The following is a 22,417-nucleotide window of genomic DNA, read 5'->3' as shown; positions in this document are numbered from 1 at the left end:
TGTGAGACCATACAACACTGCTCAGAGTTTCACACCAGTGAGGTTCTGTTCATGATGTGACTTAGATGTGTGGTTCTAAACAGCCACCGTCTTACCCTGACCCAACCCAAATATAGTGGTGAGGACAGTTGAAAATTAACGAGTTCTTATTTAGTGTACCTGTAAAACCATAACCATAACTCAGAAAAATGAATACACCCATCATCCCCCAAAGCTCCCCCATGACCCTTGATAATCTACACATGCCAGACTTCCCAAACCCCGTCCCTGCCTTGAGGCAACCACGGATACTTCTGACAAAAGACATACAAGATTGTGTCCCTGAAAACTATGAAGTATTGCTGAGGAATGAAAAAAGAACTACGTAGGAGATATGTGGGTATAGGTCAGATGACTCAGGTTTAAATTCTCAGCTCTGTGAAGTTAATCTATAGATTTGTCACGAAGCTGGTCAAAATTCCAGCAGGCTTTTTTTAAAAATGGTGATTCTAAAATTTCTATGGAAATGTAAAGAGCCTGGAATAGCCAAAGCAACTTTGGAAGAGAGAGGAACAAGTCTGGAGGACAAGCACTACCGATGTCAACACTTACTAAAAAGGTGAGGGAGTAAGGACAGTGTGGTGCTGGTGTTGAGACGGACGAGTTATCAGTGGGACAGAATAGAGGCTTCAGAAGGAGACCAAACCCGCATGGGCAGCTGGTTTTCAGCAGTGGTACCAGAGCGATCTAATGTAGGAAGGGTGATCTTTTTAGCACACGGAACTGGAGTAAGTGTGTAGTCATGTACAACACAGAAAATCGATCGTAGATAACTATAAGAGCAGAAAATGTAAAACTTGTAGAAGAAAACAAAGGGAAAAAATTCTGGTGACCTTGGAATGAACAAAGACTACTTAAGTATAGCAATAGAAATAATTTTTCTTTCAACTGGACTTCATCAAAATTGAAAGCTTTTTCTCTTCAGAAGACACTGTTAACAAGAGAAAAATGCCACGTACTGGGAAAAATGTCTGCGAAGTAATATAGTCAAGAAAGGACTTGTATCAAGAATAAAGAGGTCTTAAATTCAATCATGAAAAGAAAACACAGTTTTTAGCAGCCCAAAGTTTTGAACACACATCACCTAAGATGATACAGAAATGGCAAATAAGCAGTGAGATGAGTTCAAAATCATGAGTCATTAGGGAAATGCAGATGAAAACCTCCGTGAGCTAGCAGTACACATCAACTGGTGTGGCTGAAATTAGAAAGATGGGCCATGGCAAGTGCTGACAAGTGTGGGAGTGACTAGAGTTCTCGGACAATGTTGTTGGTAGTGCAAAACCACACAAACACTTCTGGAAAGTGGTCTGGCAGTTTCTGCAGAAGCTCAGTGTCCACCTACCATTTACCCAGCCATTCTGTTGCTGGTCGCCCAAGAGAAATGAAAACGCATGTCCGCACACAGACACGTGTGTGTGTTCACGGCAGCTTGCTTTGTGCTAGACAAAAAACGGGAGCCGTCCAAATGTCTAGCAGCATGTTAGTGGATAAACCGATTGTGATATATCCAGACAGTGGAACACCACATAGCAATAGCAGTGGGTAAATCTCAAAATAATTATGTTGAATAAAGAAGTCTTATGTGAAAGGATATAGACATGATTCCATTTGTAGAAAATGCAAACTCCTGCTGGAATTTTGACCAGCTTTGTGACAAATCTATAGGTTAACTTTACAAAACTGAGAATTTAAACCTGAGTCATCTGACCTATACCCACTGTACATATCCCCTCTGTAGTTCTTTTTCCATTCACCTCAGCAATACTTCATAGTTTTCAGGGACATAATCTTGTGCCTCTTTAGTCAGAAGTATCTTTAAATATTCCACTATTTTTATGCCTTTATAAGCAGTGTCGCATTTTTAACTCAACTTTCTTATTGCTGTTAGTATATAGAAATCTTGATTTTTGTATATGGATTTTATATACATCAATTTCTATTCCAGTCTGGATGCATTTTGTTTCTTGGTCTTACATTACCATACTGACTAGAACATCCAATAAAATGTTGACTAGAAGTGGTGAGACCAGACATCCTTTCATTGTTCCCAAACTTAAGGGGAAAACATTGTATTTCAAAATTAAGCACAGTGTTAGTGGTAAGTTATACATGACAATTATCAGGTTTAGGTTCACAGCAAGTTACAACTGACAAAACTACATTGACACGTCACTATAACCAAGTCCGTAATTCACACTACGGTTCACTCTTGCTGGTATATACTCTATGGATTTGGGCATGTGAAATGATAGGGATCCATCCTTACAGGATTAAGCACAGAATTGTCACTGCCCTAAAAATCCCCTGAGCCCTATCTACTCACTACACCCACCCCACCCCCACCACCCAGGACCAATCCCTGGCAGCAACTGATCTTTTTACTGTCTCCACAGTGTTGCCTTTTCCAGAATGTGACAGAGTTGGAATATTAGAGTATTAGCCTTTTCAGGCTGGCTTCTTTCATTTAGTGATGAGCATTTATTTCTTCCATGTCTTTTCATGGCCTAGTAGCCCATTTCTTTTTAGTGCTGAGTAGTATTCCTTTCCGTGGACAGACCACTGCTTATCCATCCACCTACTGAACATCTTGGTTGCTTCCAAGTTTGCTGTAAACATCAGTGTGCAGGACTTTGTGTGTTTTCAACTCCCTTGGGTAAATATTAAGGAGCATGATCACTGGGTTACATGGTAACAGTGTGTTTGGTTTCTAAGAAACTGCCATGCTATCTTCCAAAGCGGCTGTGGGCCAGTCTGCATTCCCTCCAGCCATGAATGTGAGCTCCTGCCGCTCCACATCCTTCTTGGCATTTGGTGTTTGTTGTCAGTGTTTTTGATTTTGGCCATTCTAAGAGATGTGTAGTGGTATCTCATTATTCCTGTTTTTGGCTTTTTTAGAGAGAGACAGAGAGAGTGCAAGCAGGAGGGACAGGCAGATGGAGAGAGAGAGAGAATCTCAAGCAGACTCTATCTCAGCATGGAGCATGACATGGGGCTTGATCTCACAACCCTGAGATCATGACCTCAGTTGAAATCACAAGTCGGCTGCCCAACCGACTGAGCCACTCAGGCATCCCATCTCAGTGTTTTAAGCTACAATCTATTTCTAAAATCAGTACCTGAGACGGGAGAGCAGAAATTGGAGATGATGACTGTAGGTTTATTCTTGCAGTTCCATTTGTTCCTTTATGCTGTTTGGAAGCTGTATTAGTCAGTGTGTAAAGGTTTGAGATTATTTTGTCTTCGTGAAGAGCAGACCCCTGCACCATTACACAGCGGCTCTCTTCATGCTTGGCGATACGCTTCTCTATATTATCTATTTCATCTTATGTTAATATAGACACTCTGCTTTTCTTTCGTTTAGTGTTACCATGATACAAAATTTCCCATCCTTTTAATTTTAACCCATTTGCATCTTTATATTTACCATGAGTTTCTCACAGGCAGCAAATAGTTGGGTTGTGCTTTTTAAAATATCTAATCTGGGGGTGCCTGGGTGGCTCAGTTGGCTAAGCACCTGCCTTCAGCTCAGGTCATGATCCCTGCTCGCTGGGAAGCCTGCTTCTCCCTCATCCTGTGTGCCACTCCCCCTGCTTGTGCTCTCTGTCAAATAAGTAAATAAATTTAAAAAATCTAACCTGGCAATCTCTGCTTTTTCACTGTGGCATTTAACCAATTTACACTTAATGAGATTTATATACATATGTTTTGGGTTATTTTTATTATTCCATTTGATCTCTTTTATTGCCTTATTTGCTGTTAACTTTTTTTTGCTTAGTGGTTATCTGAGGGCTTCAGGCATGCATCTTCAACTGACTACATCTGGTCTTCGAGTGACGCTATTCCACTTCATAGCAAAGAACCTTACAACAGTATGCGCACACATTTTCTCCTTCCTCCCTTATGCTTCTCTTCTCATACATTTTGATTCTACACCCCAAAGTACACTGTTAGTATATGAACACAATCTTTATGGACTCCTTCTGCACTTCTGTGTGCCTGCTATGTTTTCACCAGACTCCCAACCGCCTGCTGGGTGCTCTGGAACATGGTCACACGATGGCACACGGTTTGCTCCTTCAGAGATGCTTGCTGTTCAGTTTTGTTAAAAAGGACCAGAGCAGCCATTAGTCTGGGGAAGGGAGGGCTGTTTCCCTTGCTGTGCCAGGGCCCTTTTGAACACTCTGCCTGATGCCCTGCGAAGTGCAGGTTTCCCCATCTGATTGGCAGGCACCCGGACTCTGGCCAGCCTTTTATAGGCTCAGGGACTTTCCCTTTTGTCCTTTACAGTAGTTCTTCCAGTAGTTCTTTCTGCAGTGTCAAGAAGTTCACTCACACAGACATGCTAATAATCAGGACTCAGCCGAAGACCTGAGGTTTCTGGAAGGCTTCTCCAGGGCAGCTCTCCTTCTCTATGCTCTGCAAACTCTCACCTCCCTGGAATCCCAAGGGATTTTCAACTCAGGGAACCAGGGCTCTGGCAGGATCCCCTCCCTGAGTTGCAGCATGGAAAAGAACTGCCTCAGGCTGTGTGTGAGACCAGTCTTAGGGCTCACCTTGGACCCACGCCCAAACCCCTGCTCAGGGAATCAATGTCCTGTGCTACTTCACACCTAAGGTTTGAAAAATGCAGCTTCATGTTTTTGTCCTAATTTTAAGTTAGATCAGGTGGGGTCTCCTGTTACTCCATTTTGGCTAGGAGCAGAAGTCAGATTTGAGTTTTGTCACAAAACTGCTATGATGGCTGACAGGTTCTCTATGAAGTGACCATAAACTAACTTCCAGCTTCTCCAGGTGGCGCTGCTTCTCGGAGCCACGCTGGTCACTAACTGTGTAACTGGAAGGAATGTCAGGCACACAGGGACGGCAACCCCACAAAGAGTGCTCACCTCTGGTGATGCACATACGGAAGAATGTAAAACACAGGTCTGTGACATCTATACTTAGGCAAAGACCTATGGTGGCAACCCTGTGCTTGCTACAGCCATGGTATGTTTGTGCTGACAGAAGTCACAGTATTTGGCTAGACTGGCACCGATCACCTCCAGTGCCTACACACTGAGGCGGTAGGCACTGTGGCACCAGGAGGGCCTCGTCTCAGATGCCCTTTGGGGCTCCTACCAGCCCACAGATTTTGAAGCAGACTTGTAATATATCAGCGTCTGAGGTCAGTAGAGTACTTTATTTGATGCAGAAAGAAAGGCTGAACCCAAAGCTTACAGGGTCTCTTGTCTATTTCCCAAGATCCCAGCAAGATTGCCAGGTTCAGGGTCTATGGCCATGTTTTTGGCCCTTTGACCTTTCAAAATCCCTCCTTTTGTAGCTTGGAATTTTAATCTCTGTACATAGCATCACCTTAAACCTTTACCATTCCTGCTAGGGTGATGCTTTCTAAAATGTATCAGTTTTGTTCTGACTGACAGAGGTGACCAAGGCAGGTAGGAGGAGTGGGGTAAATCTCCTCACCAAGCAAGCTGCCACTTTTGCCCATGATCCTGGGTCCTTGGCCTCCCTGAGGTTTCAGATTCTCCTCCACACACCCTGGCTCCATCTTGGGTACTGACAGCAAGGGAACCTGGGTGAAGAACAGAGGAGAGATGCCCAGCAGGGGCGAAGGGGGAGACACAGGTTCTCAGCTTAGGGGGCAATGAATGCCACACAGACCTTCCTCACAGAACTAACCACTGGCCAAAGTGTGTGGCTAGGTAAATCCTTCAGCCAAGTCCTACAATCAATCACCCGGTGGAGGGTTTTTCTTTACTTTCTGTGCTACCTGACTTTGTAGCGCCTGGACCAACATGTCTGACCACAATGCCACAACCACATGTAGTCTATCACCAGGAATATGAGTATTCATTCCTACAATACCTTTTTCACTTTTACAACATGCAGGGTCCTGCACTCTTAGGGTGAGCTAGTTAAGAGTTACTTTTGGGCGCCTGGGTGGCTCAGTGGGTTAAGCCGCTGCCTTCGGCTCAGGTCATGATCTCAGGGTCCTGGGATCGAGTCCCGCATCGGGCTCTCTGCTCAGCAGGGAGCCTGCTTCCTCCTCTCTCTCTGCCTGCCTCTCTGCCTACTTGTGTTCTCTGTCAAATAAATAAATAAAATCTTTAAAAAAAAAAAAAAAGTTACTCTTACGTCTTTGCAACCGATGTGAGTTTGCTATTATTTTTATCAGTGCAGCTTTGCCCCCTCCTCCCAACAAGGACAGTTATAAAGCCAGAGGATAGAAGAACCAAATAACAGAGCAGAGGACAGGGCTGTGGGCGGCCCAAGTCAGAGGATGACCTGGCACAAAGGTAGAGCGACCCCGGGTAACCTGAGGACACAGCACAGCGGTCTAAAGAGGGCTCAGCAAACGACGGCTCGGAGGCCGAGTCCAGCGAACTGTCTCGGCACACCCGTTTGTGCACATGGTCTACCTCATGCTATAGGGGTCAAGTGGAGTAGCCATGACAGTGTGTGAGCTGTAAAGCCTAGAACAGAATATTTAGTGTCCATTTTTTCATAGAAAAAGTTAGCTCGTGCCTGTTCCAGAGGTAAAGATATTCAAAGTTCTTTGATCCTGATAGAAGAATTCTACATTCTGACTTGATAGGAACACAACAGCATGTGGCCCACAGATTATGTGCGTCATTTCCCCACGATGCTGCTGAGGCATAGCAGCAACAACACGCTGATTTTCACAAAGGTAAAAATTAGGCACCACTAAATCCAAAATCCTGTTTCCCTCTCATTCTAGAAACTGGATGGTGAAAAAGCAAGTATGAAATTTGCAGGTTTGCTTTGTTTCCTTCTGCTTATCATTTTTCAAACTGATTGTGGACGAAATGAAGAAACCCCCAGGAAGCAGCGGAGGAAGGCGTATTACAGGAGACTGAGGAAAAGCTCCTCGCCCGCCCACAGGTCTGGTGGGCAGCTGGGGATCCAGCAGGCCATGGTCACACCAGCAGCAACAGTGCCTGTGCTGACCTTGGATTACAGCACAGAGGAGAAGTCTGACTCTGACTCCTTTCCAAGTTTTCTTGGAGTAGAATCAAGTTATAATGTGTTGCCAGGTAAGAAACCAGTGAGAGAGGGGGAGAGAAAAAGAACCTCCAGGAAGAGAATTTTCCAAAAACATTTTTTCAAGTTATCATATATATTAATATATCATATTTAAAGTTATATTTTCAAGTTTATATATATTAAGTATATTTTTTCAAGTTACTATAATATCCAATATTCTATTATATCTCTTGGTTTAGTCCACAAGTTTTGAAATAATTTAAAATTTCCTTTACAGAATGTAATTATAATACAAAACTACTGGAAAACAAAAAAATAATTAGCTATCCCACAACTATATTTAAAAAAACATAGTTGTTATTTTGGTTTATTAATTTCTAGTCTGTTTCCTATGCCATGTATTTCAAATAACTGGATTCATAATATAGAAAATTTACATATAAGGTTATAATCTTTTTTATTTATAATGACGGATCATCTGGGATATAGAAAAATTATTCAGATGATTCCTTGAACACATGGCTATTAACTATTTTCAACCAAATTCTTTTCAACCAAAAGTGGCAGTAAGCCACTGAATTTAGTTTACGTAGAGAAACTACTGGGTAGGGCTGGGTGGTGAGGGGAGGGAGGTACGGGAGGGAGCGAATGTGAGAGCCCATCTCAGGGTGGAACGTGGGGGCAGTGGCTCATCAAACAAAGGACAGGCATCACAAATGACACTAGGTCAGATGGAGAGCTTGTCCTCTGACATTCCAATCCAAGTAGGCTGTGTGATGGCCGCCGTGGTGGACACACTGACCCATATGTCTGTGACCCTGCACGTAGAGAAATGGAAATACTTCAGAAACACTTCACAAGTATGGCACTGATGACGTGTGAGCTAGTGTTCAGTAACACAGGAACTCTAAAGAAAGGGTCAGCTGCAATGTCTGGCACTTCCCCATCTGCACACAGGTAAGGGTGAGACATGGGCTCATCACTGCTGCCCTTCCTGCTCTCTGTCCTCTGGCATCCGATGGACCCACACTGCTGTGTCTCTTCTGAATTTAGATATGGCCTATCATCTGCTTTGCTCAATGTAATGAGACACTTCTAGGGCTTGTGGGGGATTAGCAACCTCTGTCCCTCTGGTTTGGTCTTCAGGGTAGCCTGCCTGGAGATGCAGAAGCCCGCTGATTGTCTCTGAGACTGTCAGGAGCACAGCCCCTGTGTGCCCATGTTGGACATGTGGCACAGAGAAGCCATCACTGAGACTTGGGGTTCATTGTTATACAACGACAGATAGAGTACTGGAGGTGCAGCTCAGAGTCAAGTTACCAGGAGGTCAGTCTCAGAGGCTGAGCGCAGAGCATGTGGAAGCTGCTCTGGGGTCACATCTCTAGGGTCTATCTACCCCGCGTGTGAATGCACACAGAATGCCACTCTAGTGTGACTCTGTCAGTTCGGCTTCACGCTGTGCTCACCATCCTTCACAGGTGCTGGTGACCACACAAGGAATTGACGGTGCTCCTGCTTCTCTTCTAGGAAAGCAGGGTCACTGTCTGGTCAATGGGATGACCATGTACAACCGAGCTGTGTGGTCTCCTGAGCCGTGCACTACCTGCCTCTGCTTGAATGGAAGAGTGCTTTGTGACGAAACTATGTGCCGCCCTCCGACGTGCCCCCAAACAGTTACCCCCGAAGGAGAGTGCTGCCCAGTCTGCTCTGACGCTGGTATAAGTATCTCGCCAAAACGCAGTATATCACATGTGACTTAGTCTTCAACTTCCACTGCTTATTTTGTTACTAACTTAAGTTTTAAATTATGGTAAACTAGTTATCAAGGTACTTAAAATACTTGCACAGTGATGATAAACATAGAAGTTATTCGGGAAAATGGATGGTAGGAGGCAGAAAAAAAAGATCTTGGCTTCATAGAAGCAGCTCTACCAGAATGAGTAAACTTGGACCAGACTACATTGTGCACTGACGCTCGCTTTAGAGAACGAGTGGCAGGATCTGCAGAGCCAACAGTCCCCAAGTGTCATGCGAGGGAAGAGCTCTGCTTAGCTCCTTAGGCGGAGTAGCTCCCTTAAGGCAACTTAGTGTGGGCACAGTTAAGACCAGGAAGACAGACAAGGAACTTCTGATGAACAAAGGCAGAGGGAGTCTGCATCCAGAGAAGAAAGCCCAATGCCCCAGCCTACCTGCACTCATTACCACTCTGGGAATCTGGGGGAATGCAGGCGTGTGGCCCTGGAGCAGTGCCTGTGTCTTGGGAGCACTGCTTCCTGCGGGAAGGTCATGCCACGGGGCCTGCTGAATGGTCACCGTCCCAGCTCTCACGGGGCTCATACCTGAGGGACAGCTGACTCTCGAGAGGGAGGCCTAGCCAGTGCCTTCTGAAAGGATGCACATGTGGCAAATAATGTGATGGGAAGGAACAGAGACACTTTCTCTTGTCTACAATCAAGGAAGACTGTTTTCCACGCACACAGGATAGTTTCAGGGTGGGTGTCCGGAACAGCCTCCTACCAGGAAGAACTTTAGAATATTTAGGAATGTAAGCATTTTGGCTTAAACTACCCATTATTTTACTAAGGTACTATGTCTTTAAAAAATGTTAGCAAATACACAGGCAAGATTCAGAAATTATCAGACATTTTTCAAAGGACTTGGAATAAAATGTTGTGGTTTTTTTGGAAAAATAAACTTGGATATACAGGAAGGACTAAATGTTTCAATATGATAGCTTTAGCTTCCCTTCCCTAATTTTTTCCTATTTTCCTTTTGCATGTTCTGCCAGGGATGTGAAAAAATAACTCACTGACTTTATAATATATACTGGATTGAGATCTCAAGTAATTCCTTCAAATAGTACATTTTCTGAGTTCCTTTTCTGGGTGATTTAGGTATAGTATTAAATAAAAGCAGGGCAACGATTCAGGAAATCTGCCATCACTAGAGCTCACTTCTTCCAGAACTCTGGTCACTGTCGGGCCCTCCCTTCTTTCTGCTAAATACCCACACGGGTGAAGGCCCGCTGCTGGCCGTTCTGCTCCTATCCCCATGGGATGACGGGAAGCACTGCCATGCACGCCTCTGATTTAAAACCGCATCATTGGAATCCAGGAAGCCCCCCGTAAGTGTCAAGTAGTAAAAATTTAAGTAGAGAGTCTAGGAGGGAGAAAGGAGAACTTTCTATAATCCTGAATTTCAGAAGATGTTTTCGGGCCTATGGGGCTGACAGAAAATCAGACAAAAATAATTATAAATCTGCAAACAAAAGCCAGTTTCACTACCACAAGCAAAATACGTTTCACTTTTTGATGTTTGATGGTGCAGATTCTTACATTATCAATAGCCCCAAGTAACTGAACAGTATCTATTATAAAGGTCACACCTCATCATACTGCAACCTCACATAGGACTGCTTACCATCCTGCGTCATGTGGCAATATTATTCCCTCTTTATTACCGGGTAGCAAGATATTTTAGTAAAAACAAATATTAAGGCCACGGGAAAAAACAAAAATTGCTTAAAATAAATCTTATAAGATAGAAATAAAAACTACTTTAAAAACTACTCGAGCAAAAATTCCAAAATGCATTCCACATTCAAATTGCACTCAAATACCTGGAGGGAATAATATTTACTAAGCTCACCTCTACTGTGATTTTTCCTTTTACTAACGTGACACCTCGCCCCTGCTGTGTCCTCCCTGCACGGCCAGCAACCTCCCGTGGTACAGCATTAAGTGATAGAAGTGAATTTTCTGGTGATTCTTCAGAACAAAGAGAACCTACCAACTTACCTCACAAGCAACTGCCACCTCGTCGGGTGGAAATGGACCAAGTGTTGCGAAAAGAGGACCTTCAGTTTGAGGAGGATGAAGAAGGAAGTAAAGAAGATGAAGATGGGGAGCAAAAGAAACAGATCCCTGGACCTGGAGAGCAGGGGAGACCTCTCAGTGAGGGGCGGAGCGGAGGAGAGGCAGAGGCGAGACCCCGAGCAGAGGGGAGGCGGGCCCATGCACAAAGACATCCAGCGAGGGAGGAGGAGGAGGAGGAAGAGGAGGACGAGGAAGATGAGGAGGGGGGCGAGGGGGACGAGGAGGAGGCAGAGGAGGAGGAGGGAGAGGAGGAGGAGCTTGACGGCACCCTTAGAGGAGACGTGTTCAGGGGGCCCTCCAGACCCCTGGTCCCCCCTCCTCCCAGAGGCAGGCCGCCTCTGCCCAGCGGGTGCTCCCTGTCCTACAGGACCATCAGCTGCATCAGCGCCGGCCTCACACAGATACCACCGCTCACAGCGCCAGAGATAACAAGCCTGGAGCTCTTTGGTAAGAGAAGTGGACGTCTGTTCTGTTTTGTGAAAGTAACTCTCCTTGCCCTGTGAAGGTCATACTTTAATTTCATAATATAAGTTGATCCCAAACAGACTAACTTCACAAGCTACAATCGTATACATAAACTTTGTAGAAGAAATAGCATGGTTCGGCATAAAGCAAATTTCTCCAAACCAAGTCATGATTTCCCACTAACTTTTTCCCTAAAGTCAGCTTTACTGAGGTATAACTGACATGCAGTAAAACTTATTTTTAGTGTGTTCTCTGAGCTCTGACAGATGCGCACAGTTGCATAAGCAGCCCACAGTCAGGATACAGAACCCTTCCGTCCCCTCGCCATGTTCCCTCGTGCCCCTCCTACCAGCCCTGGTCTCTGCTGAGGTGATGGGCCTTCAGGGTTTGGCTGTTCACGGTACGTTACCGAAGTGGGGTCCCACAGCATAGTCTTTTAGTTGGGCTTCTTTTGCTTACCACGATGCTGTGGAGGGCCATCCAGGGTGCTGTGGTCATCAGGAGCTGGCCCTCTCCTCACCACCGAGTGGGGTGTGCTCACGTGGATGGACCACAGGTGTCTGGTGAGCCCATCTGGGTCACTTCCACTTTGGGGTCACTATACATACAGTTCTAAAAATATCCATACACAGAGGTTTGTGTGGACCTAGTTTTCTGTTTTTTAAGGTGCACAGCCAGGAGTGGAAATGCTGAATGTCAGAGTAAACATGCGTTTAGCTCCATTGGAAAGTACCCCCCAGTTCCCAAAGGTGGCTGCGGCTTTTCTGCTGGACATGGTTCTGCATCCTGTTACTTGTCTTTCCCTCATTTTAGCCATTCTGGGGGTATGGAATGGTCCAGTCCTCCTCCTTGTGTTTTTATGGGGCTGCTGAAGGGGTTCTGAGTGGAGGAATGGCAGGACCAGGTGTGTGTGTGAGGCTGGCTCGTGGGGACCCTGGGTGTACATCCATCTGGAAGACAAGACCCACACCCCGGGACGCCCAGAAGACACAGGGATGGGAGAATCTGAATGGGGTTTCAGATGGGTCTCAGGGGCAATCACAGAAGTAAACTACCAGAGAAATAATAAATGAAAGACCTTATAAATACACACTTGATAGACCAAGTCTGATGTCTTGGTTAAGGATGGCCAGTCTGTGCTAGGACACCACACTCAGATAACCCCCTAGGGAAATCGCTCATGCCCAGCAGCTCACAACCCAGCAATGTCCCCTCCGCCATAGCTGGTATGTCAGCGGTGCTCTGCCGTAAGAAAACCCATGAACAACGAATGACCCGTGCTCAGTCACACCATCGTGGTGCACTCAGTCACACCACATGGTTTCTCTAGTACTCACTGCTTCTGGTGAGCTTACGTTCTGGGTTTAAAATCATCAGCTACTACACTTAACCCAATGTGAAAACAAAATCCCATAAATTGAAAGCATATAAGAACTTGTACAGATTGAAGCATACAATCATAACACCAGATCTGGAGGCCACCTGTGCTCCTGGTTTAGAGAAGGAAATTTCAGAAAGGTAAGGGATAGGACAGGATTTCTGGCTCAGGATCTAGGACATGTCCATGGGAACATCAGTTTCTATTTAAGGTTCCAGACATAAAGCTCTGTTATAAAATGCATAATGCTAACAGAATTGTCCAGAGAACCCCACTCAAGCTGTTTTCACAGCAGATTCACCTAAAACAGGATGGCCACGAGCACAGCGAGCCCTTTGAGTGGAGGTTCTGGCCCCAGGCTGAGGTTCTCTGCACTTGCAGCTGCTTATCCAGATGCTGTCAGCGTACGAGCACTGCTTTCTCCTCCGGCGAGAGCTCCCTTGCTATCTATGTCCGTTCATGAACACATGTATGTGCCCACGTATGCATGGGGGTCTAAACCGCAGCTGCTGTGTTTTCTAGGCAATGCCATCACCAGCGTTCCCGACGGAGCCTTCAACGGACTGCCGAATTTGGAAAGGCTCGATCTGAGCAAAAACAACATCACCTCCCCAGGCATCGGCGCAAAAGCATTCAAGGTAAATACACAGTGTGGGTGAGGAGGCTTTGGACCAGTCTGTGCTGGCGGCAGGGCAGGGAGCGAAAGGAACACGGCTTCACTGTAGTAGCTTCCTCCTAAGTCAAGAAAGTTTCCTTTCTGACATTCCTAAACTCTTCAGGTCCTACCTTGATTCCAGTCTGTTGTTTATGTGATTCTAGCTGGTTTTTCAAGGCTTTACCCTTAGAGCACCTACAACAGCGAAATGACGAAACCAATGTTTTGGACTTATGGAGCAGTTTCTCCCCAAGCAGCTGAAAACATGTTGAAATGTGGTCTCTTAGTACATGAGGTATTTCCAGGAATAAAGGAGAGCTTATCTGGAAACTCTATTAACATTTTCAGGCCAGAAAGTGCTTCGTTATTTTGTGCCAAGGGCAAGACCTGATGAACATGTGAGCAGGAGGGGTTCTGGAAACACAAGCAGACGCAGATGAAAATTAGCACAGGGAATGGTGGGGGAAAGGTGAGGGCGAGAGAGGCGACAAACAGCATGGACTAAGCCTCTGCAAGACTTGGGTGTGACTAAAATATTTTCTAAAAAGCAGAAAAGAAGAGAGGATCAAGGAGTTTCAGAGAAGCCAACATACAAGCAAAAAAGGAGGGTGTCTACAGACACTCGTGTGCCCTTTTAAGAAGCCTGGTGAAACCTACTACATCCCACTAGGCCAAACGTCATCCCCTTTATGAGTCTTCCTACAAATCCCTGCGCTCGTGTCCCGTTCAAGTCGCAGACATGTTCTTGTCATACAACAGCTGGGAATCACACATTTCCTGTATTTGATCAGAAAGACACACAGGAGAGTGTCTCTTTTTCTTGTTTTGAGATCCTCTGTCCCATTCCCAAACTGCTCAAGTCTGACGGAGTGCCCTGAGGCGAGTCACCCGTGCGGCCCCCCACTGCGGGGACTAGGGCGGACGAGCACACAGCTGCAAACACGGGCGCGCACCCTCCGACAGGCTGTGTGGCTGCCGCAAAGGGACAGCTGCTGGTCTTTGCAGCACGCCATTCTGAAGCACTTACCCCATGATCAGTGCCCTTTTATGGCTGTTCCTACTAGTCTAACTACACACTGAGCTGTACAAGTCCATGGTGGCTGATTTCATTGCCAGTATCCCCCAACAGATTCCACTTACTGCACAATCTAACGTTGTGTCTACTGCTGAGAAGGTGGAAACCCAAGATCTAGCAAAATCAGAGCGGTCCAGCAGTGACAGGGGTTTTCTCTTGCTCACGAAAGCCGTGGGTCAGAAACGGGGGAGTGGCAGCTTCCATGGGCCCGAGGCAGAGCAGGCAGGTTCGAAAGGCGAGTTGAGACTGCACTCTGCCCTCTGAAGGACTGTGTCTGTGACCGTGTGAAAAGGTAATCCTGACATTTGCTTTTCAAGCTTCTGAAGAAGTTAATGCGCCTGAATATGGATGGAAACAATCTGGCAGAGATTCCTTCAGAATTACCATCTGCATTAGAAGAACTTAAAATCAATGAGAACAACCTGCAGGCTATCGATGAAGAAAGCTTATCAGGTACTTAACTTCCAGCTCCTGGGTGTCCTATTCTAGCCTGTCCTCTGCGGCCGTGCGGGGACTTTATGGGCACTACGGCCGTAGGGAAAGATGGTGAGTTTCTTAGGCCACCTTACCATTTAAGTTCATGACATTTATTTTCTCCTTTTGTGGTTGACTCTGGACCAAAATGAACAACTGAAGTTGTCATACTGTGAACTCGGCACAAAACACACAGCACATTAGCTTTTTCCAAACGCTAGCCAGGGTCTGTGGTGGGATCACGTGCAAAGACAGCTAGTGTTGCCTTCCACCTTCCCAGCAGTCTAGCAGCGCCTGAGGTACGGGTTCCAACACCTTCGACTTACTGGAAAGATTTTAACGTTAACGTTGATAACCCAAGCCTAAGAAGGAATAAAACCATTTCACTATTTCTTTTCACTCCCAAAAAAACTTCATAAAACAAAACACTTCTGGTGATGGGAAAAAACACAATAATACCAAGAATTGCCAAGTCTGAAAATTACAGTTACGGAAATACTCTATTTCCAGATGGACTGCAGGGTACACATGAAAAACATCAGTAAACACAAATGGTGATGGGCTTTGTCATATGGAAAAGACATTAGAAAGTACAATTTTTAACTGCCAGGTGAAGCAGGGCCGAAGGAACATGTAGATCGGCGCCCTGATGGGCTGAGTGTGAACCACACGTGAGGTCACCTCTGGCCGCATTCTCAAGAGGACATGTTACAAAACAGAAGCCCCTCCTTGGAAGGTGTGCACACACGATCCTGGCAGCTGCTTCTCCACACACTCCCTCCCCTCCTGTCCCCAAAGTCCAAGCACCATGGAGGCCTCAGCCCCAAGGAGGGGCTCAAGTCACTGTGCCCAGAGAGCCTCCACCCTCTGTGCTAAGCCCACCGCCTGGACTGGCGAGCGGCTGGCAGCAGGCAGGGTGTGCCCGTGCACAGCTGCCACCACTGCTGGGAATCTGCCCTTTCAGGACTGGAACCCCCGGCTTGACCGTCAGGGGCCTGCTGCTCTCCCATGTGCTGCTGTGGCAGGTCTCGCACGGCCCTTCACGTTACAGACAGTTCCGGGTACGAGGGGAGAAGGGACGCTCCAGGGAGAGAAACAGCATGGGCAAAGGTGTGCGGAAACAGGAGCATCCAGATGCCACGGGTGTGCTTGTAGCAGGCCCCCACTCTGGACACTTTGGGACCGTGCCCCCCCATGTCCGCGACCTGCCATGTTGCTCCCATGTTCCCCACCATGGGAACGATTTCCTACCAGCTTCCTGCGTATAAACTCGTCCTACTGCATCTAACCCCCTGCAATCTTCTCTAGCTCCGCCCTGTCCCCCGTCACAGGAGCACACATCCTGTGTTTCCTACACAGATGATGTATACAGAAACCAGAGAGTACCTGTGTGCGCCATGTCTCTCTCTCATGGGGTCAACGCGGGCCTTTAGTCTACCTTTATTATCAGTTTCTGACGAGAAAACTTCCATTACATTCTAAAACCTCAACTATATACAGATAAATATGCTGGATTCTTAGTATCTTTGGTTTTGGAAATCAAAGAAGATATGAGAAAATGTGACCACTTCTCTGCTTATTGCCTGGGCTCCCTACTTCCTTTCAGCCCTTCAACTAACGCTAAAACAGCTGCCAGGTTCGTGTTTTGTCATGCTGTCCCTGCCCAGGGTGCCTCGTCACCTGGAGAGGAATGCCAGACCTTACTATCTGGTATATGAAGGGCTCGCACCGCTCCAGCAGATGGTCCACCCAAGGCAGGCCTTGCTCCTACCACTGAGCACAACCATATGGGTTTTTACCTGTTCGTGTTCACCTGGCTGCCTCGCCCTCCCATTTCTACCCATGTCTTCCTGTCCTTGGGAGCCCAGCCCCACCCACACGTCCACACCACCCCTGTGGTCCTCTGCACCTGTGATCTGCATCCCTCATGGTCCTGTCTCTTGCTCATGCTTGGACTATGTCTTATTTCTCTAATGTGCCGTACAGAGCATTCAGAGCAATGCCCGTGACTTGAGTTGAAGATGAAAACATTCCTATTCTAGAAAATTGGCCACGGAACAAACTCCAAAGTTACACCCTGCCTGTCTGACTCAGATGCCTCTGGGTATCGTCACTGCTGCGCTGTCCATGCTCCTGTAGGATTCCAAATGATCTGGGTCATACCACTCCTGAGGCCAGCAGAAACGATGCAGGAAAGCTTGTTTGCATAAAGGCCTTTCTTGGTAGCTCAGTCTCAGTGTGTGGAGAATTCTTGATCATTCTCCTTTCCAAACATCCATTTGGCTGCACTATCTGCCAGGAAGTAAACAAGTGTGATGGGAATTCATTGCTGTAACTCCCTTGTTCAGAGGCTGACATTTGCCAGGCACAGTGCTCTCACACTCCCCCAGCACCCCCAATTACGCTGCCATGCCATAAGCACATCCACATCTTCACAAAGGCTTTAAGTGACCTCCACAATCCTCTACTTCTACTGTGTCCTGAGTCCCTGCTTGGCCGCCACTACCCCTGTGGGGGGCCCCACTCAGCTTCTGTTCCTTAGACCCCCTACAGCTCGGTGACTTCTCTGCAGGCACACCTTCCCCCGGACCATGCGCCCAGCTTCCAGTCCTGGTTGAGCTTAGCATCTAGGGGGTGCAGAGCACTTACAGGAAGGCTCTGCATGGGGAATACCAAGAAAGCAGCAACATTCACCCTTCAAACAAACTGAACATTTCACAAGATGTTTTGAAAGATAAAGAAACTCCATGGTTCTTTGGTTTTCCTAATATTCTGAAAATTGTATTTTATTTTTTATAGACCTAAATCAACTGGTCACCTTAGAGCTGGAAGGAAACAATCTCAGTGAAACCAGTGTGAGTCCCCTGGCTTTCAAATCTTTGAAGAGCCTATCCTACCTGCGTCTTGGAAGAAATAAATTCAGAATTATACCACAGGGCCTTCCTGCTTCTATCGAGGTACCTGTATCTTTCTAACAATGTTTTACATTTTTAATAAGACAAACACTTCAATAAGACAAACAGTATTATTCGAAAAGATTGTTGTGATGTAGAGTCCATTTTGGTGCCATACACTCTGCTATAATTTGAGCACAGCTGTTTCTTCAAACAATACAAAATTATGAGTCAAAATTGTAATTACTAGTGGAGACCTTTAATAAAGTGGCAGTTGGTTTTACTGACAGCTCTTGGGGAGAGAATGGGGAAGATGAGCTGAGAATTTAAACAGAAACTACAACCTGCAAGATAGCTTCCCAGTTCTGCCCAGACCCCACCGAGGCCAAGCACTGCCCTTCCTGCCCAGGACCCAGGAGTGTGGCCTTTCTCGCTGCAGCAAGGAACATACGTCACACAATCTGGGGCCCTCACTGCCCAGCGCATGCCTGACTTCCAGCCCTGAGAGCAGAGGTCTGGCAGACCCAGCTGGGCCCGGGCTGACTGCTCCGAACTGTTCCCCCGCACGCAGGATTACTCAGCAGGAAGGCAGGAAGGAGCTTCCCACAGCTGTGGACCCGCTGTGCCAGCAGAGCTGGCGGCCTGGGTCTGACTCAGAGCCACAGCACCTCTTCTCCTCATCCTCCTATCTGCTGATTAACGTATCAGTTTAGAATTTACCAAATTGTAAAAAATACTGGGCTTTATGTCCAAATCTCTTGGATTCTAAAGAATTATGGATTCCATACCCTACCCCAGACATCCTCAACTAGGTTCTTTGGAGGGTGGGGTCAGTAATTTGTAATTTTTAAAATTTTAAAAATACCTAATGTACGCACATAGTAAAACACACACAAGCTGAACAGTATGGAAGAGCAGCATGTCTCCATCTGGGTTTTCTCTGTAGACGGCCCCTCTCACTGCTATGGGGGGCAGTGTCCATGCAGATGCATGTGCTCTGACCCCTTCCAGGGCCCTGCTTCCCAGACGCAGAGTCTACGGTATAGATGACTGTGTTTTAACTGTAGTAACTTTAAAAAGCTCACAAGTGATTTTAATATGCAACCACGTTTGGGAACCACTGATTTGGTTCACCTCTAAATATGTATGAAGTTAAAAGCAAAAAGCTAAAAATTGCTTTACTCCTATCTAATAAACACCAAAATTAAGTGAAAAGAAGGGAAAATTACTAGGAATAGAAAGTTACATTGAAGACACATACCAATGTCTACTTCCGAGCTTCTTAAGTGAAAAACTTCTACTAATGTCAAATGAATTAACTTAAAGGCAGCTCACTGTTGAAAACAATAGCTCTAGCAAACTTTACCCCGATGTTAAATGAGGTTTCTTAATTAACTATAATACAAGCAAGTCTAAAACCCTGACAGGCAGCACAGAGTGGTGAGAAGTAGCATGCCCTAGAGCTGGGAGGAGGGTCGGGGAGAGACACGTGTCTCCTAGGCAACCTCTCTCCAGGCCCGAGTGTCTCCACTACTGAACAGGGATGATAATTTCTACCAATTTTCTAGGGTTTTGAAACCCAAATGAGGTGATTTACATGAATAAGTTTTGTAAATTAGAGAACTTTATGCAGTTATTATCATATGCTGTATTATGCAACATTTTACAATTAAAAATTTGACTGAATTCCATGACCATGAAAGAAGGTATATTTTATTTCACTAATTAGACAGGACCACTTACAACAATGAATTCACTTGGAAGAGCAGCAGAAGACTCTCCAGATAATACTAATGAGAATAGTCCACAGTACCATTTCCATCTCTGTGAAGCTGAATATATGTACCAACCAACAAAGAAAAATAGCTTTTTCTCTTACTTATAGGAATTATACCTAGAAAATAACCAAATTGAAGAAATAACTGAGATCTGTTTCAACCACACCAGAAAGATCAATGTCATTGTGCTAAGTTATAATAAAATTGAGGAAAGCAGGATTGCTCCTCTAGCCTGGATAAATCAAGAGTGAGTAGACACTGCTCTTTGCCTTTCTGAGACAGTTTCTTCCTTCGGCCACTACTGCCCAAGGTCCGAATGTGGGGAAATGAGCTTAGTGATGGCACTGCTCCTTCACGAGCCGGCCCCGCCCCAGAACCCGGCTATTTGCTTGGAGCTCGTATCGTGGATGGTGTTGGGATGACCAAGGTCACTGCTGCTGTGCACACCCTGCCGTGAACCCAAGCGGTGAGGGACCTGAGGTCTGTCCACCTCACAGGTGGCTGTGCAGTAGAAGGAAGGTCATCCCTGCCCCTCCAACCCCACCCTGCCATGGGACCAGCAGGCTCCCCTGTCCTACGCCACACTGTCCTCATTCCTCCAAACCATTTCTCTATCTCAGGTCTTATAGAACAGACCTAACGGTGCTTGGCCTGACCGGGAAGGTTGGAGGTGGGGCCCATCCTCCTGGCAAGGATGCAGGGTGGGAGTCTTGCCTGTCAGAAGGGGCAGGGTGGGCTATGTGGTGAGGGCACGAGGGATCTGGGTGAGAGAGAAGGAAGAGGCATCTTTCCGGCACAGGAGAGAGGGATGAAAGGGTGTGGAGGGCCAGCCAGGCCCAGCAGGATGTGGTGGTGGGAGGGCGACTCGGAAGCCACAAGGGACGCTCAGAACACAAGCCCCCGCACGCCAGGCCATCCGGGCCAGTGTGGAGCAAGAATACAGACTCCACACCACCACCACGTCCTTGCTGGCACCAGGGGCGACTTCAGGGAGAGGCAGCTTGATAACAGCTAGGACTTCGTTTCCAATGCACGTTTGACCTTAGAGACAGTGGTTCTTTCTGAACCCGGCCCTCCTTGTAGTCGAGTGGGAGCCGTGGGGCAGTGCCCAGGAAAGAGCAGGAGCCTCGCGGCTGGATGGGGCAGGCCACCGCACAGCCACCCGCAGTGGCAGTGGCAGGACCACGGCCGAGCGTCCCGACCGGCCCTGTCAGTCCGGAGCTGACGGTCCCTGCCTCACACTGCGCCCTGCTCCTTCTCCTTCGCTGCAGAAATCTGGAGTCCATCGACCTGTCCCACAACAAGCTCTACCACGTTCCCTCCTACCTGCCCAAGTCCCTGCTGCACCTTGTGCTCCTCGGGAACCAGATCGAGCGCATCCCCGGCTACGTGTTTGGCCACATGGAGCCAGGCCTGGAGTACCTGTACCTGTCATTTAACAGACTCTCGGACGACGGTGTGGACCGCGTCTCCTTCTATGGGGCGTATCATTCTCTGAGAGAGCTGTTTCTGGATCACAATGACTTAAAATCTATACCACCTGGGATACAGGAAATGAAAGCACTACATTTTCTGAGGCTGAACAACAACAAGATACGGTAAATTTTGGCTTTTTCACATATCGATTTGAATTGTTGTGGCTGACAGAGCATATGATTAAACAACCATGACATGATGTCTGGGATTTACTTCTAAGGGGAAAAAGAACAAGAGGTCACATTAAACAGGACTGGCAGATGTCTGCAGGTACACGAGGATTCATCATAGCTTTTCTCTACGTGTATCTATGTTTGCAAACTCTCACAGTAAACCCCCTTTAGAATAGAACTTTACTGCGTACTACTGGGAACCCAGGAAGTGGACGATTATGCTGCTTCTACCTCCATGTATAATTTTAAAAACTCTAATCTGTAGAGAATAAAACCTAAATATACACTAGAATTGAAACTGATTCTATCTAGATTTTTTTTCTGAAGGTAAAATTCTGAATATAATTATTGAGACTCAGCTTCTCTCACTTCTGGGGACAGTTTCCTGTCTGCCTAGAGAGCATTAAGTTCTCAAGGATTAATCTGGAACATGTTGGTGGCAGTGCGGTCATAGGCCAATCCCCGAGGTGGGCTCCTGTCCCTGAGGAGTAAACCCCTTCCTCTTCTCTCTACAATCCAAACACAATTTCCTAAAAAACAAAGGGGAAGAATCACGGGTATATATGCAACTCATGAATCACTGAACACTGCATCAAAAACTAATGAAATACTACACAGTGGCTAACTGAACATAATAAGAGAAAGAGTCACGGGTGTCCAACAGTGCAGGGAGAGAGGCGGGAGTGGGGAAGGCTTTGTAACATTTGGTAAAAAGCTGCTTGGCGAAGTACATCATAGGCTGTGGCTGGGCTTCCTACTTACTGCACAGGGACGCACACGCATGTCCCACTTCTGCTGGGATTCAGGTGGTCACACTCTGGAATCTCCTTTAATCCCTTTCTCCTCCCCTCTGAACCAATGGCAGATTGAGTGCTGCTTGAAACTCTTATTTCCTGAGGGGCAGCAAAATAGTGCCTCACTATTTTTGTTACCCTTTACACATCTGTTAGCAGGAATTCCTTTGTAAAGGATATTTTTTTATCCTGTATCAGTTAGGGTCACTTTGTTATTACTCTGAAAGGTAAGGCAAATGCCTAGTTTCTTTCCTTTAAATGTCCAATCAGACCAAGAAGCTGGCTACAAATATCTAACCATGTGAACTGATGGATATTAACTAAACTTAATGT

General features: G+C 46.4%; 2 protein-coding genes across 4 annotated transcripts in view; one reads left to right on the top strand and one right to left on the bottom strand.

The window, feature by feature from the left end:
- Positions 1-22,417, bottom strand: part of CENPP (centromere protein P) — a 223,180-nt gene that overhangs the window by 46,536 nt on the left and 154,227 nt on the right. The window contains exon 6 of one of the 2 annotated variants that reach the window (XM_032308421.1): positions 3,634-5,614. The exons of the other annotated variant lie outside the window; for it this stretch is intronic. Within the exon in view, the coding sequence (XP_032164312.1) occupies positions 5,441-5,614 (174 nt within the window). The 3' untranslated portion in view covers positions 3,634-5,440. Of the gene's footprint in view, positions 1-3,633; positions 5,615-22,417 lie in introns of those variants that run through there. 2 annotated transcript variants of the gene reach the window in all.
- Positions 1-22,417, top strand: part of ECM2 (extracellular matrix protein 2) — a 32,743-nt gene that overhangs the window by 7,555 nt on the left and 2,771 nt on the right. Inside the window, exons 2-9 of one of the 2 annotated variants that reach the window (XM_032308410.1) lie at positions 6,782-7,097; positions 8,575-8,763; positions 10,821-11,369; positions 13,288-13,403; positions 14,813-14,948; positions 17,769-17,926; positions 19,749-19,888; positions 20,913-21,239. In XM_032308410.1, the coding sequence (XP_032164301.1) occupies positions 6,806-7,097; positions 8,575-8,763; positions 10,821-11,369; positions 13,288-13,403; positions 14,813-14,948; positions 17,769-17,926; positions 19,749-19,888; positions 20,913-21,239 (1,907 nt within the window). In that variant the 5' untranslated portion in view covers positions 6,782-6,805. Of the gene's footprint in view, positions 1-6,781; positions 7,098-8,574; positions 8,764-10,763; positions 11,370-13,287; positions 13,404-14,812; positions 14,949-17,768; positions 17,927-19,748; positions 19,889-20,912; positions 21,240-22,417 lie in introns of both variants that reach the window. The other variant, XM_032308409.1, reaches the window with a different exon arrangement.

This window comes from Mustela erminea, chromosome 12 (assembly GCF_009829155.1).
Source record: "Mustela erminea isolate mMusErm1 chromosome 12, mMusErm1.Pri, whole genome shotgun sequence".
NCBI classification, from domain to species: Eukaryota; Metazoa; Chordata; class Mammalia; order Carnivora; family Mustelidae; genus Mustela; species Mustela erminea.
Note: the sequence above shows the minus strand (reverse complement) of the source record. Positions and strands in the feature narration are given on the sequence as shown.